Source organism: Stegostoma tigrinum, chromosome 2 (assembly GCF_030684315.1).
Source record: "Stegostoma tigrinum isolate sSteTig4 chromosome 2, sSteTig4.hap1, whole genome shotgun sequence".
Lineage (NCBI taxonomy): Eukaryota > Metazoa > Chordata > Chondrichthyes > Orectolobiformes > Stegostomatidae > Stegostoma > Stegostoma tigrinum.
Window position 1 is genome coordinate 28,705,591 of NC_081355.1, and position 12,945 is coordinate 28,718,535.

Sequence of the window (12,945 nt, forward strand, 5' to 3'; positions counted from 1 at the left end):
CCAACACCATTCACGACCTCATCACCTCACGGGACCTCCCACCCACAGCCACCAACCTCATTGTTCCCCAACCCCGCACGGCCCGTTTCTATCTCCTTCCCAAAATCCACAAACCTGCCTGCCCTGGTCGACCCATCGTCTCAGCCTGCTCCACCCCACCGAACTCATCTCCGCCTATCTGGACTCCGTTTTCTCCCCTTTGGTCCAGGAACTCCCCACCTACGTCCGTGACACCACCCACGCCCTTCACCTCCTCCAGGACTTCCAATTCCCTGGCCCCCAACACCTCATATTCACCATGGACGTCCAGTCCCTGTACACCTGCATTCCGCATGGAGATGGCCTCAAGGCCCTCCGCTTCTTCCTGTCCCGCAGGCCCGACCAGTCCCCCTCCACCGACACTCTCATCCGCCTAGCTGAACTCGTCCTCACACTCAACAACTTCTCTTTTGACTCCTCCCACTTCCTACAGACTAAGGGGGTGGCCATGGGCACCCGCATGGGCCCCAGCTATACCTGCCTCTTTGTAGGTTACGTGGAACAGTCCCTCTTCCGCACCTACACAGGCCCCAAACCCCACCTCTTCCTCTGGTACATTGATGACTGTATCGGCGCCGCCTCTTGCTCCCCAGAGGAGCTCGAACAGTTCATCCACTTCACCAACACCTTCCACCCCAACCTTCAGTTCACCTGGGCCATCTCCAGCACATCCCTCACCTTCCTGGACCTCTCAGTCTCCATCTCAGGCAACCAGCTTGTAACTGATGTCCATTTCAAGCCCACCGACTCCCACAGCTACCTAGAATACACCTCCTCCCACCCACCCTCCTGCAAAAATTCCATCCCCTATTCCCAATTCCTCCGCCTCCGCCGCATCTGCTCCCACGATAAGACATTCCACTCCCGCACATCCCAGATGTCCAAGTTCTTTAAGGACCGCAACTTTCCCCCCACAGTCATCGTGAAAGCCCTTGACCGCGTCTCCCGTATTTCCCGCAACACATCCCTCACACCCCGCCCCCGCCACAACCGCCCTAAGAGGATCTCCCTCGTTCTCACACACCACCCTACCAACCTCCGGATACAACGCATCATCCTCCGACACTTCCACAATTTACAATCCGACCCCACCACCCAAGACATTTTTCCATCCCCACCCCTGTCTGCCTTCTGGAGAGACCACTCTCTCCATGACTCCCTTGTTCGCTCCACACTGCCCTCCAACCCCACCACACCCGGCACCTTCCCCTGCAACCGCAGGAAATGCTACACTTGTCCCCACACCTCCTCCCTCACCCCTATCCCAGGCCCCAAGATGACATTTCACATTAAGCAGAGGTTCACCTGCACATCTGCCAATGTGGTATACTGCATCCACTGTACCCGGTGCGGCTTCCTCTACATTGGGGAAACCAAGCGGAGGCTTGGGGACCGCTTTGCAGAACACCTCCGCTCAGTTCGCAAGAAACAACTGCACCTCCCAGTCGCAAACCATTTCCACTCCCCCTCCCATTCTCTTGATGACATGTCCATCATGGGCCTCCTGCACTGCCACAATGATGCCACCCGAAGGTTGCAGGAACAGCAACTCATATTTCGCCTGGGAACCCTGCAGCCCGATGGTATCAATGTGGACTTCACCAGTTTCAAAATCTCCCCTTCCCCTACTGCATCCCTAAACCAGCCCAGTTCGTCCCCTCCCCCCACTGCACCACACAACCAGCCCAGCTCTTTCCCCCCACCCACTGCATCCCAAAACCAGTCCAACCTGTCTCTGCCTCCCTAACCGGTTCTTCCTCTCACCCATCCCTTCCTCCCACCCCAAGCCGCACCCCCATCTACCTACTAACCTCATCCCACCTCCTTGACCTGTCCGTCTTCCCTGGACTGACCTATCCCCTCTCTACCTCCCCACCTATACTCTCTCCACCTATCTTCTTTACTCTCCATCTTCGGTCTGCCTCCCCCTCTCTCCCTATTGATTCCAGTTCCCTCTCCCCATCCTCTCTGAATTCTAAAGGGAGTACTGGAACAGATGGGCTTGGGAATATGTGTGCTCAAATCATTTGAAGGTGGCTGGCAGTTAGAGAACACCTTCAATAATACATACAGGAATCTAAAATTTATGCATATAGGTGTAGAATAAAAGAACCATAAAGTTAAGATAAATTTGTAGTGGTATTGTAATGAGCATGGAGCCTAGCCTGGGCACCACACTATAGGGAAGGTGTGAATACGTTATATATAGCACAGAGAAGATTCACAAGAATGGTTTCATGGATATGAAACTTTAGTTATATAATAGATCGGAAAAGGTGAGGTAGTTCTTTGAGAAGAGAAGGTTTAGAGTAGATTTGAAAGCAATGATCAAAATTATCAGGGGTCTGGACAGAGATAGAGACAAAATGTTCCCATCGTTGGAAGGTTCAAGAACCAGGGAGTACAGATTGTTTATGATTGGTAAATGAAACAACAGCAGTGTGAGGAACAGCTTTTTATTCACCAAGTGGATCAGATCTAGAATGTGTTGCCTGGGCATTGGGTGGAGACTGCTTCATTCATGGCCTTCTAAAGAGAATTGCATCATTATCTTAAAAGGAAAGTTTTCAGGGCTAGAGGAAAACAGAGTGGGGATGGAACTGTGAATTACTCGTTCAGAGAGCTGGCGCAGGTGTTATAGGCTGAATGGCCTCCTTCTGCTCTGTAATAATTCTGTAATTATATTATTTGGAATGTGCATCAACTTGCCCTTACCATTGGGAAATACCTTATTACTATAAGAAACAGAGATGTGAGCAATACTAAAACTCACTGCCCATATTCACTTCAAATTAGAGCTTGATCACTTGCGAAGAAAAGGAATTTAATATCCCATCAATCTGGGTTGGATTTCAAAAGAGGTGAAGAATGAAAGTCTAACCCTCTGCTCCTGAAAGCACTGTGTCTAACAGTAATTAAATGCTTGCAATTATAGTGCTGCTTAGACTTTAATGACCTTTTGCTCAGTGCAGTACTTCCGCTTACATTAATACACTTCACTGATTCTTCAATATAGCATTAACAGCCTATGCGTAAAGACTATTTATTGAAATTACTGCTAATATAAAAGCCTGTATCCATATTAAAAGAATGTTCTCAGGTGGATTATGGATGGCTGCAACGTGAAAAGGGGGGACTAATTACAAAGGTAGACAGTGTGCTTAGCATCTGAAGGTGTTAAATTCTTCCTTAAGAGTGGTTAGAATTTGGAGGCGTTTAGCTGCTAGCCGTGATGGACTTAAGGGGAAGCTAGCTTAGTAAATGAGGGAGAAAGGAATTGAGGGATACAATGATGGGGTGAGATAGGCTGAGGTGCAAGGAGGTTTACGAGGTGTGTCAATGCCGCCACAGACCCATTGGGCTGACCAGGTATTTTCTATGCTGTGAAATTCGATCTTATCTGATGTAATGTTATTTTTATTTTCAGCTGTCAGATGGCCTATACATTTTCAGAATCTGTGTGTCTGGAGAGGGCGCTTATGGAGAAAGCTTTATCAATGTCACCGTGAAGCCTGGTAATACTGACAATATTGTTTAGTGAGCATCAGATGAGGAATCACTTTTGTCAGGTCCTTTCCCTCTTCAGTTTGAACTAATCACCATTGAGCCTATTGAGCTGACAGGATTCATCCTTGACCTTTCAGTTTCTATCAGGAGAGTTGGGAGTTTTAAAATAGTAATGGAAAAGGATAGACCTGATTTCAAAGTTAAAGTTCTAAATTGGCAGAAGGCCAATTATGACGGTATTAGGCAAGAACTTGTGTGTGTGTGTGTGTGTGTGTGTGTGTGTGTGTGTGTGTGTGTGTGTGTGTGTGTGTGGGGTGAAGGGGCGGCGGGGTAAGGTGGGGGTTGGCAGCAGACGTTTGCAGTAAAAGGATGACTGGAAAATGGAAAGTGAGATAGCAATAGTTCAGAGACAATATGTTCCTGTTAGGGTGAAGGGCAAGGCAGGTAGGTGTAGGGAATGCTGGATGACTAGAAATATTGAGGTTTTGGTCAACAATAAGAAGGAAGCATATGTCAGGTATAGATACCAGAGATCGAGTGAATCCTTAGAAGAATATAAAGACTGTAGGAATATACATAAGAGGGAAATTTGGAGGGCAAAAAGGGGGCATAAGATAGCTTTGGCAAATAGCAAAAAGGAGAATAGTATTAAGGGATCCTACAAATACATTAAGAACAAAGGGATAACCAGGGAGAGAATAGGGCCCCTTAAAGATCAGCAAGTCCACCTATGTATGGAACTGCAGGAGATAGGGGAGATACTAAATGAGTATTTTGTGTCACTCTTTACTGTGGAGAAAATTACGGAGGACATAGAACGTGGGGAAATAGATAGCGACATCTTGAAAAATGTCCATATTACAGAGGAGGAAATGCTGGACATCTTAAAAGATATAAAGGTGGGACCCGATCAGTTCTACCCTAAAACTCTGCGGAAAGCTAGGGAAGTGATTGCTGGACCCCTTGCTGAGATATTTGTATCATTGAGGTGCCAGAAGACTGGAGGTTGTCTAATGTGATGCCACTATTTAATAATGGCAGTAAGGAAAAGCCAGGGAACCATATACCGGTGAGCTTGACATCGGTGTGGGCAAGTTGTTAGAGGGAATCCTAAGGGACAGGATTTACATGTATTCGGAAGGTCAAGGACTGATTAGGGATAATCAACGTGGGAAATCGTGTCTCATTAACTTGAGTGAGTGTTTTGAAGAAATAACTAAGAGGATGATGAGGCAAAGCAGTGGACGTGATCCACATAGACTTCAGTAAGGCATTCAATAAGATTCCTCATGGTAGACTGGTTAGCAAGGTTAGATCAGACAGAATAGAGGGAGAATTAGCAATTTGGATACAAAACTGGCTGGAAGGTAGAAGACAGAGGGCAGTGGCAGAGGCCTGCGACCAATGGTGTGCCACAAGGATTGGTGATGGGTTCATTGTTTTCCATCATTTACTTAAATGATTTGGATGCGAACATAGGAGGTATCGTTAGCGAGTATGCAGATGACCCCAGAACTGGAGATGCAGTGGACATGAAGAAGGTCACCTCAGAGTACAGATGGGCCAATTGGCTAAGGAGTGGCAGATGGAGTTTAATTTAGATAAATGTGAGGTGCTACATTTTGGAAAGGCAAATCGGGGCAGGGCTTCTACACTTAATGGTAAAATTCTGGGGAGTGTTACTGAGCAAAGAGTTCCTTGAAAGTGGAATCACAGGTCAATGGGATAGTGAAGAAGGCATTTGGTATGCTTTCCTTATTGGTTGGTGTGTTGAGTATAGGAGTTGGGAGGTCATGTTGAGGCTGTACAGAACATTAGTTAGGCTACTACTGGAATACTATGTGCAGTCCTGGTCTCCCTGCTCAAGGAAGGATGATGGGAAACTTGAAAGAGTTCAGAGAAGATTTACAAGGGAGTTGCTGGGTTGGGGGGGGTTTGAACTGTAGGGGAGGCTGAATAGATTGGGGCTATTTTCATTGGAGCATTGGAGGCTGAGGGGTGACTTTATAGAGGTTTATAAAATCATGAGGGATGTGGATAGGGTAAATAGACAAGGTATTTCCCCCACCCTGGTGGAATCCAAAACTAGAGGGTGAAAGGTGGAAGATTTAAAAGAAACCTAAGGGGCAACTTATTCATGTAGAGGGTGGAATGAGCTGCCAGAAGAGGTGGTAGAGGCTGGTACAATTACAACATTTGAAAGGCATATTTGGAAATGTATATGCATACGAAAGATTGAGAGGGATATTGGCCAAATGCTGGCTATTTGGACTAGATTTACTGAGGATATCTGGTCAGCATGGACGAGTTGGACTGAAGGGTCTATTTCTGTGCTGTACATCTCTATGACTCTGAGAGTGGAAGCATCCTTTATATTCTCTTTTCACAAAGGAGTTTTGAAAATGTTCAAATAATTAGATGAGCCAGCACCATCTCATGCTCATATTTGCATTGGAACTGTGCATTATTATAATATTGCTAGTACCCATGTGAACAATGTACTCATTAAATTTTTTTAATGAAATTTTGCAGTGTTAGCTTATGAATGCCAATGGTTTATAATTGAAATGCTCATTTGGCTTGCGTCATCAGTTTTGCTGTTGCAAGTAAAACAGACAGGGTTGTAATCAGTTGTGGCTTAAACTGTCCATTTATTTCAAAGATGGAAGAAAGTTGCAGGTCTCAAGGATAGCTCATCACCATTTCTGCCCAGCTACACGGTCCATGTGATGCCAAGGGCTTTGAGGTGAGAAGAGTTCATAGCAAGTCACTGTTCTGTCAGCTCGCAGGATTTTCTAATATTGGACAGAAAAAGGCTGAGATAGGTCAGTCTGCAAGAATCTCGGGGAGAGAGCGGGATGGAAATATACTGTTTCTACTGTTCATCCTGCGAAATACAGGTGGAAATTTGCCCTTGGACTGAAGAGGAAAGTTCATGATTTAAACAAGACTGAAAAATCTGCTGACCTTTGGCTAAAAGGAGGAATCTCCAATATAGCCCTGTATATAAAAATCAATTTGGTGATTAGAAGTAACTAAGCTGAAATGGAAAAAGGAAATGATCCTCAAAAACAGAGAATAGCTTTAGACTGGTTCCTAGAAAATGAATTGCCCACTTAAGTGATAGAGTAAAATATAACCTTGGAAGGAGATTTTTAGTTGTTTTAAAACTATATTTAAAATAGTCTTCAGAATTTCTTTGGTATTTTCAATGCAGTCATCAACTTAAAGTCTGAAATGTTTCTATGTGATTCTTTCAGTAAGTCGCCCGAAGTTCAGATAAATTTTTGATCTCTATGAAGATCATGACCAATACGGGAAACTTGGCAGTTAACATGCGCACAGAGTGTCCCACAACCAGCATCTGTTTTAGTTATAATTGAGAGTCAAATACTGGCCCAGCTATTAGAGGGATCCACCCTGCTGTTTTTTTCAAATAGCGTCACTGAATCTTTTACATTGATCCAGAAGGGCAGACTGTGCTTCAGTTTAATATTTCATCCAAGAGAATTCAAGTCAAGTCTTAAACCCCCCCCCCCCAACGGCCCCCGCCTCACCTGTAGTGATGGGGTGAGGGGGCACATAATCAAGTGTGAGCGTATGGTGTCTGGTGGGAAAGACCTTAAGTGGCAATTAGTGTGCACTTGAGGGGAACTTCCTACTGCCGCCAGTGTTAAACCAGTGAGAGGCAGATGGCTTGCCGTGCAGAATGTGTGGCAAACAAACCCACACAGGGTTCCTTGTGGCCTCATACGAGAGGACCCTTGTTCGATGTCACTCAGTGCCTGGTTGCAGGATCATGTATCAGGAGTTGAAGTCCGGCTGAGAGTGACCTTCTTTGCTGATGAGGACCCTCCTCAAACCCCTTTCTGTCATCACTCAACTCTAGCTTGAGTCCAATCCTCAGCTTCAGACGGGTGTTTATTGGCAGCAGCCACTGCCTCACCATTGGTGGGCTGCCATTCAGCAGAGCTGCCAGCCATTGATCCCTAAACAGAACATGAAGATGTGTCATAACAAGTGTAGAGCTACCCCACTGCAAAGCCTCTTCTAAGGATGCCTACCTTGAAGAAGTTACCCTCCTCCCTCCAGAAAGACCTCAGTGGATCTCTCTCCCACTGCAATACATCTCCCCGCTCTCCCTATTTATTTCAGAACCCCCTTCCCCTTCCCCATTTCTGAAGAAGGGTCTAGGTCTGAAACATCAGCTCTCCTGCTCCTCTAATGCTGCTTGGTCTGCTGTGTTCATCCAGCTCTACACCTTGTTATCTCAGATTCTCCAGCATCAGCAGTTCCTGCTACCTATGAAGATGTGTAAAACCTTTCTTAAAAGGTAATTCTGCTCAGTGCAACTGACAGTGTAATTAACCCTTAATGAGTGTCAGCTAAGACTCGCGTATCAAGACCATTGAACCTACAACTTCTGACTCCAGAGTGTTACTGCCAGAATTACAGCTGGCACTCAATTAGACATGGTGGGACTTTCTTATCAGGAAAGATTGAACAGCTTAGTGTTATGGACCAGACCAGACCAATCCCCCCCTCCAAAGGTATATTATGGAGATAGCTTAGACCCTAACTTATATTTTTAAAAAAAAAGACAAGTGTAAGGCATGGTGTTCCACATACAATACAATTGATTCACTAGTAAGCTTTATTCAAAACACACTTTATTCTTACAATACTGTTGAAATACTACATAATGAAGAATTGGCATAACCTGATTCTATTGAAATACTGAACAAGAAAATGTATTATTTAATCCCTAATCATCAACTGTTCCAACATAGGCAGCATCCCATAAATACAACCTTGGCAAAGGTAATTCAGCCACATAGTTAGTATTCTTACATGTTGCTTCTCTCCAGTCCAGTAGAAAGAAAAAAATCTGCCTCTTTTTGTTTTTAAGAGGAAGCCTCTCTGTGTAGGACTTCACTGTAGCAGCAGAGACTTCAAGCTTTCAGCGCCAGCATCTAGCAAACACCTACTCAAATTACTGAAAGCAAAACTAAAGTCCTTTTGGATCTGAATGAGCCTGACCCTGCCCATTTATGCTTCTTTTGTCTTACTTTAAAAGGAGCCACCCAGGGAGGACTCAAAGCTGTTTATCAACTGCCTGTCTGAAGGACAGGTACCATTGTCATACACTGCAAGAGAAACAGTACAGGACACATCTCCTATAGACACAGTACTGTCACATTACGGCTGTAGTCTTGAGACTTTAGAAGAATGAGAGATGATCTTTTAAAAATGAAAAGGTTCTCAATGGACTTTACAGGGTAGAGAAAATGTTCCCCCGCTGAGGTGGTCTAGAAGGAGAGGGCACAGTCTTCACAATTTAAGACTGAGAGTAGGAGGAATATCTTCTCTATGAACGTCGTCTGTCTTTGGAATTCTCTCTCCAAATGAGAAATGGAGGCTGGGTCATCGAATGTATTGAAGGCTGAATTAGACAGGTTTTGATTAACCAGGGAGTTCAGCATTTTGGCAGACAGGCAGCAAAGTGGAGTTAAGGCAATACCAGTTCAGCCATTCTTATTGGCTGGAAGAGAAGGTTCTAGGGGCAAAATGGCCTCTATCTGCTCCTTTTTCTTATGCTCTTATGTAGAGCTAGATTGTATAAATCAGCATACACTGGAGCAAATAGTACCTCACCAAAACCAGTAACTGTGCTGATATAAAATTGTCCTACTGTGTTTCTTATTTTTAATATAAACAGTACAAACAATATGAGACTCTTGCTAATGTGTGATGTATCTTCCCCAAAGCTCCTCGCGTCAATCAACCACCAGTAGCCATTGCCTCACCACGGATACAAGAAGTTTCCCTACCTACAACCTCAACATTTATTGATGGCAGCCGTAAGTAACATCACCTTCAAGATAAGAATAAATATCAAGAAAAAATGTTTAAAGAGCTGTTATCTTACTGAATGATTGTCAAGAATACTGGTGTGCCACAGTCATTATGGTGACAGTGCACAGGCTCTGTGTTTCAGTGTTACGCTCCCTCATTGTACCACTGAAGGAAAGAACTTGCATTTATATAGAGCCTTTCATCAATTTAGGATGTCCCAAGATGATTTCTAGCTGGAAAAGTACTTTTAAAGTGCTATCACTGTTGTCACATAGAAATTGAAGCAGTCAATCTGCAAAAATTAAGGTCCTACACATAGCAATGATATAAATGCTTAGATGGTCCTTTTTTTGTATGTACAAATTGTGAGATAGATGTCGGCCAGGGCATCAGACAGAATTCCCTTGTTCCTCTTTGAATAGGGCCATAGAATCCTTTACACCCCTTTGAGAGAGCAGAATTCATTGTTGGAAGGTCTTATTGGAAAGACAGTTCCTCTGACAATGTAGCACTCACTTAGTATAGCACAAAAATGTTTGCCTTTATCATGGAACAAAGTTGCTCGGGTGAGACCTGAACACCCAACTTCCTGACTACCAGGTGAGAGGGCTATGAACTGACACAAATCACACAAGGTTCATAAAACAATTTTTCATGGACACTGTTGCACTCTAAGCAACTGTATTAGCATATCTTAAATAAAAAAATAACATTTGCCTTGTTAACAATTTTCAAACACTGTTTCTCAGTGTGGGCAGCTGTATCGAAAGGTAACACTATTATTTCCTACTGAAGCTTCAATTGAACGTGGCACATATTGTAAAAGATATCAAATATTTGGGTCATTTCTAATCAGAGGTTACTATGGTAAATTTTCTTGTGCTATGTTGACACAGTCGCTCAGTGGGATTGATACTATGAACGTCTTTTCCTTCAGAAAGTATGGATGATGACAGGATTGTGAGTTACCACTGGGAGGAGGTTAAGGGTCCCCTGCGAGAGCAAAAGGCATCAGCAAACACTGCTATCCTCCATTTGTCTAACCTAGTAACTGGTAACTACACCTTTAGGTAATAAAACCTATTACTTGATGAGACTTGTTATTTTGTTATGTTGCTGTAGTTTTTTTTCATACCTGTTTATTGATTTTTTTAAAAATCTAAATACCAAGCAAGTTAAGATATTGGTTTGAACAGTGTGAGGTACTGATATGTGTGAGGCTAGTAAAGAGAAGACTGCTTGGTTAGTTTCGTAACAAATCTTTAGCTGTCAAAGGACACTGCAGAATTGTTATATTCTTTTGCACTGTCCTGAATAAAGCATTCCCCAAATTCTAATTCATCTGCTTCTACAGATGTGCCTTCTGTGTCAGGTGTTCCTTAATACAGTACATTTAAGCTCCAACTTGAGAGTATCATTGGGAGATTTCAAGTTCAGATGTCAAGGTCAAGAATCAGCTGAATGTCTCATTCTCTGGCATTCATTTTATGAATTTAAAATCTCTCAGAAGCCACAAATCCCCATGCTCATGAGGCCTAATAGCTTCTAACAATGCACTAAACACTTGTTTTGGGTGTATACATCCATAGCATCTCTCCTTTACTAATACACGCACTCCAACATTTTCTTAATGCATGTGCGAGAGATAATCGCCCCGAATCTAATTCTGCTATTGGTCTGTGGAAAAATTTACTTCTCTCCACTCTTGCTCCTCCATTTCCTCCCAAACCTGAACTCTGGGTCACAAATTCTCCAAATTTCAGCTTTTAGTACGATGTTGCAAGTCAGTACTATTCAACCCAAGGCCTGGTTCTCCAGTTCCTGATGTGAAAGCAACAGAACCATGCTTGTCCCAGGTCTCCAATAACAAAGAGATGGAAACTATTATTTCTGACCTGCCTTCTAGTCTTTGTGACATACAAGAGGAAAAGTAAAAACTGTAAGACATTAAGGAAAAAGAGAGACAGATATACGCGGAAAATTGGTTAATGACAGCATATAGAAAGAACCACACAAAATAAAGAACATACAGAGAAGAAAAGGTTTACAGGAAAGCTGTGTGAGAAGAAATTGTTAATGCACCTAGAATTGACAAAAGGAAGGGTGAGAGAGACAGAAGGCGAGAAAGAAAAAGAGAGATGAAGAAGACAAATTGGAAGAGTTAAAACACAAATTGCCAGGAAAACTCAGCAGGCCTGGCAGCCTCTGTGGAGAGAAAGCAGATCTCAGCTCTGGAAAAGGGTCACCCAAAATGGGAACTCTGTTTTCTCTCCACCGTTGCTGTCAGACCTGCTGAGTTTTTTTTAACATATTCTGGCTTTTTTTCGGATTTCCAGCATCCACAGTTCTTTATTTTGTCTTTGGAAGAGCTGGAATATTGGATTTGGACAGACTGACATTTGGAAGAACAGATAAATATTTTATTTTTAAAATATTTTAATTTGTGCTCAGTGTGCCAACTGCCTTGTTGATGAGCTTTATTTTTGTATGAAAAAGCTAGTAGGCTCTGAGTACATATGTCACCTGTTTAATTGGAATGAATCAAATCCCCTGAATGTAGAAGAGATGATGATTCTGAAGCCAATTGATTTGTTGTTTTCCGAAATTGTGCATGTCTGAGAGGAGGTCAAAACATATCACAACATAGAAGGGAAAGTTGCCAATTTAGGAAAGAGCTTATGTTTATATTGCATCTTTATGCTACTTCACAGTCAGTGAATTACTTTTGAAGTGTAATAATAGTCAATGTAAGACACCCTAATCAATTTGTGCACAGAAAGATCTCACAGGCAAGACTAAGATCAGATACGTTTGGAGACAGTGTCAAACTGTATTTAATTATTGATAAATGGAAAAGATAAGTAAGGCTGCAAGATGTAACCTCTGCCAAACTTGTTTTCCAGGCTCACTGTGCTTGATTCAGATGGAATTGAGAACTCGACAACTGCTATGGTGATTGTCAGCAGACCTGTGGATTATCCCCCCATAGCAAACGCCGGCCCAAATCAGGCAATAACCCTGCCCTGTAATAGCATTACTCTGAATGGAAACCAGAGCAGCGATGATTATCAGATTGTGAGCTTTGAGTGGTCACTCAGTCCAAACAGCAAGGGCAAGGTGGTTGAAATGCAGGTCAGTCCAATTAGTGTTTTGCAATATGTCAGGAACAATATGCCAGGAATGTGACAATCATTTTGTATGAACTTAAAGTAGGTTGAAAGACAGTTTAAGGATTAAGCAAAGCATTGGTGGATTAACTGTCCAATGCGGATTTTGAATGGTAAAACAGGTGATAACAAATAGGCAGCCCATTTTACATCTCTCTAAAATTTTATTCCCATAGACCAATCTCAGTCTATGGTATTCACATCCAATCCTCTTTAGGCATGCTGGCAAACTGTAAGTCTGTAACTTCCTACTGTTCAGGATGCCCACTAGAAAGAGGCTTTAAGGATCATTAAATTGAAAATCAGAATCCTAATGCCCTCACAGCTCCAGCCTACCGTCATTAACTGGACATTGAATATGCCCATTCCAGTTCTT

General features: G+C 43.2%; 1 protein-coding gene across 4 annotated transcripts in view; it reads left to right on the forward strand.

Moving 5' to 3' along the window:
• The window catches only part of LOC125447838 (dyslexia-associated protein KIAA0319-like), a 118,786-nt gene that overhangs the window by 65,905 nt on the left and 39,936 nt on the right, over nucleotides 1-12,945 (forward strand). For 3 of the 4 annotated variants that reach the window (XM_048522628.2, XM_048522617.2, XM_048522625.2), the window contains 4 exons: nucleotides 3,467-3,554; nucleotides 9,315-9,407; nucleotides 10,340-10,472; nucleotides 12,306-12,534. In XM_048522628.2, coding sequence (XP_048378585.1) covers nucleotides 3,467-3,554; nucleotides 9,315-9,407; nucleotides 10,340-10,472; nucleotides 12,306-12,534 — 543 coding nt within the window. Of the gene's footprint in view, nucleotides 1-3,466; nucleotides 3,555-6,221; nucleotides 6,293-9,314; nucleotides 9,408-10,339; nucleotides 10,473-12,305; nucleotides 12,535-12,945 lie in introns of those variants that run through there. The other variant, XM_048522639.2, reaches the window with a different exon arrangement.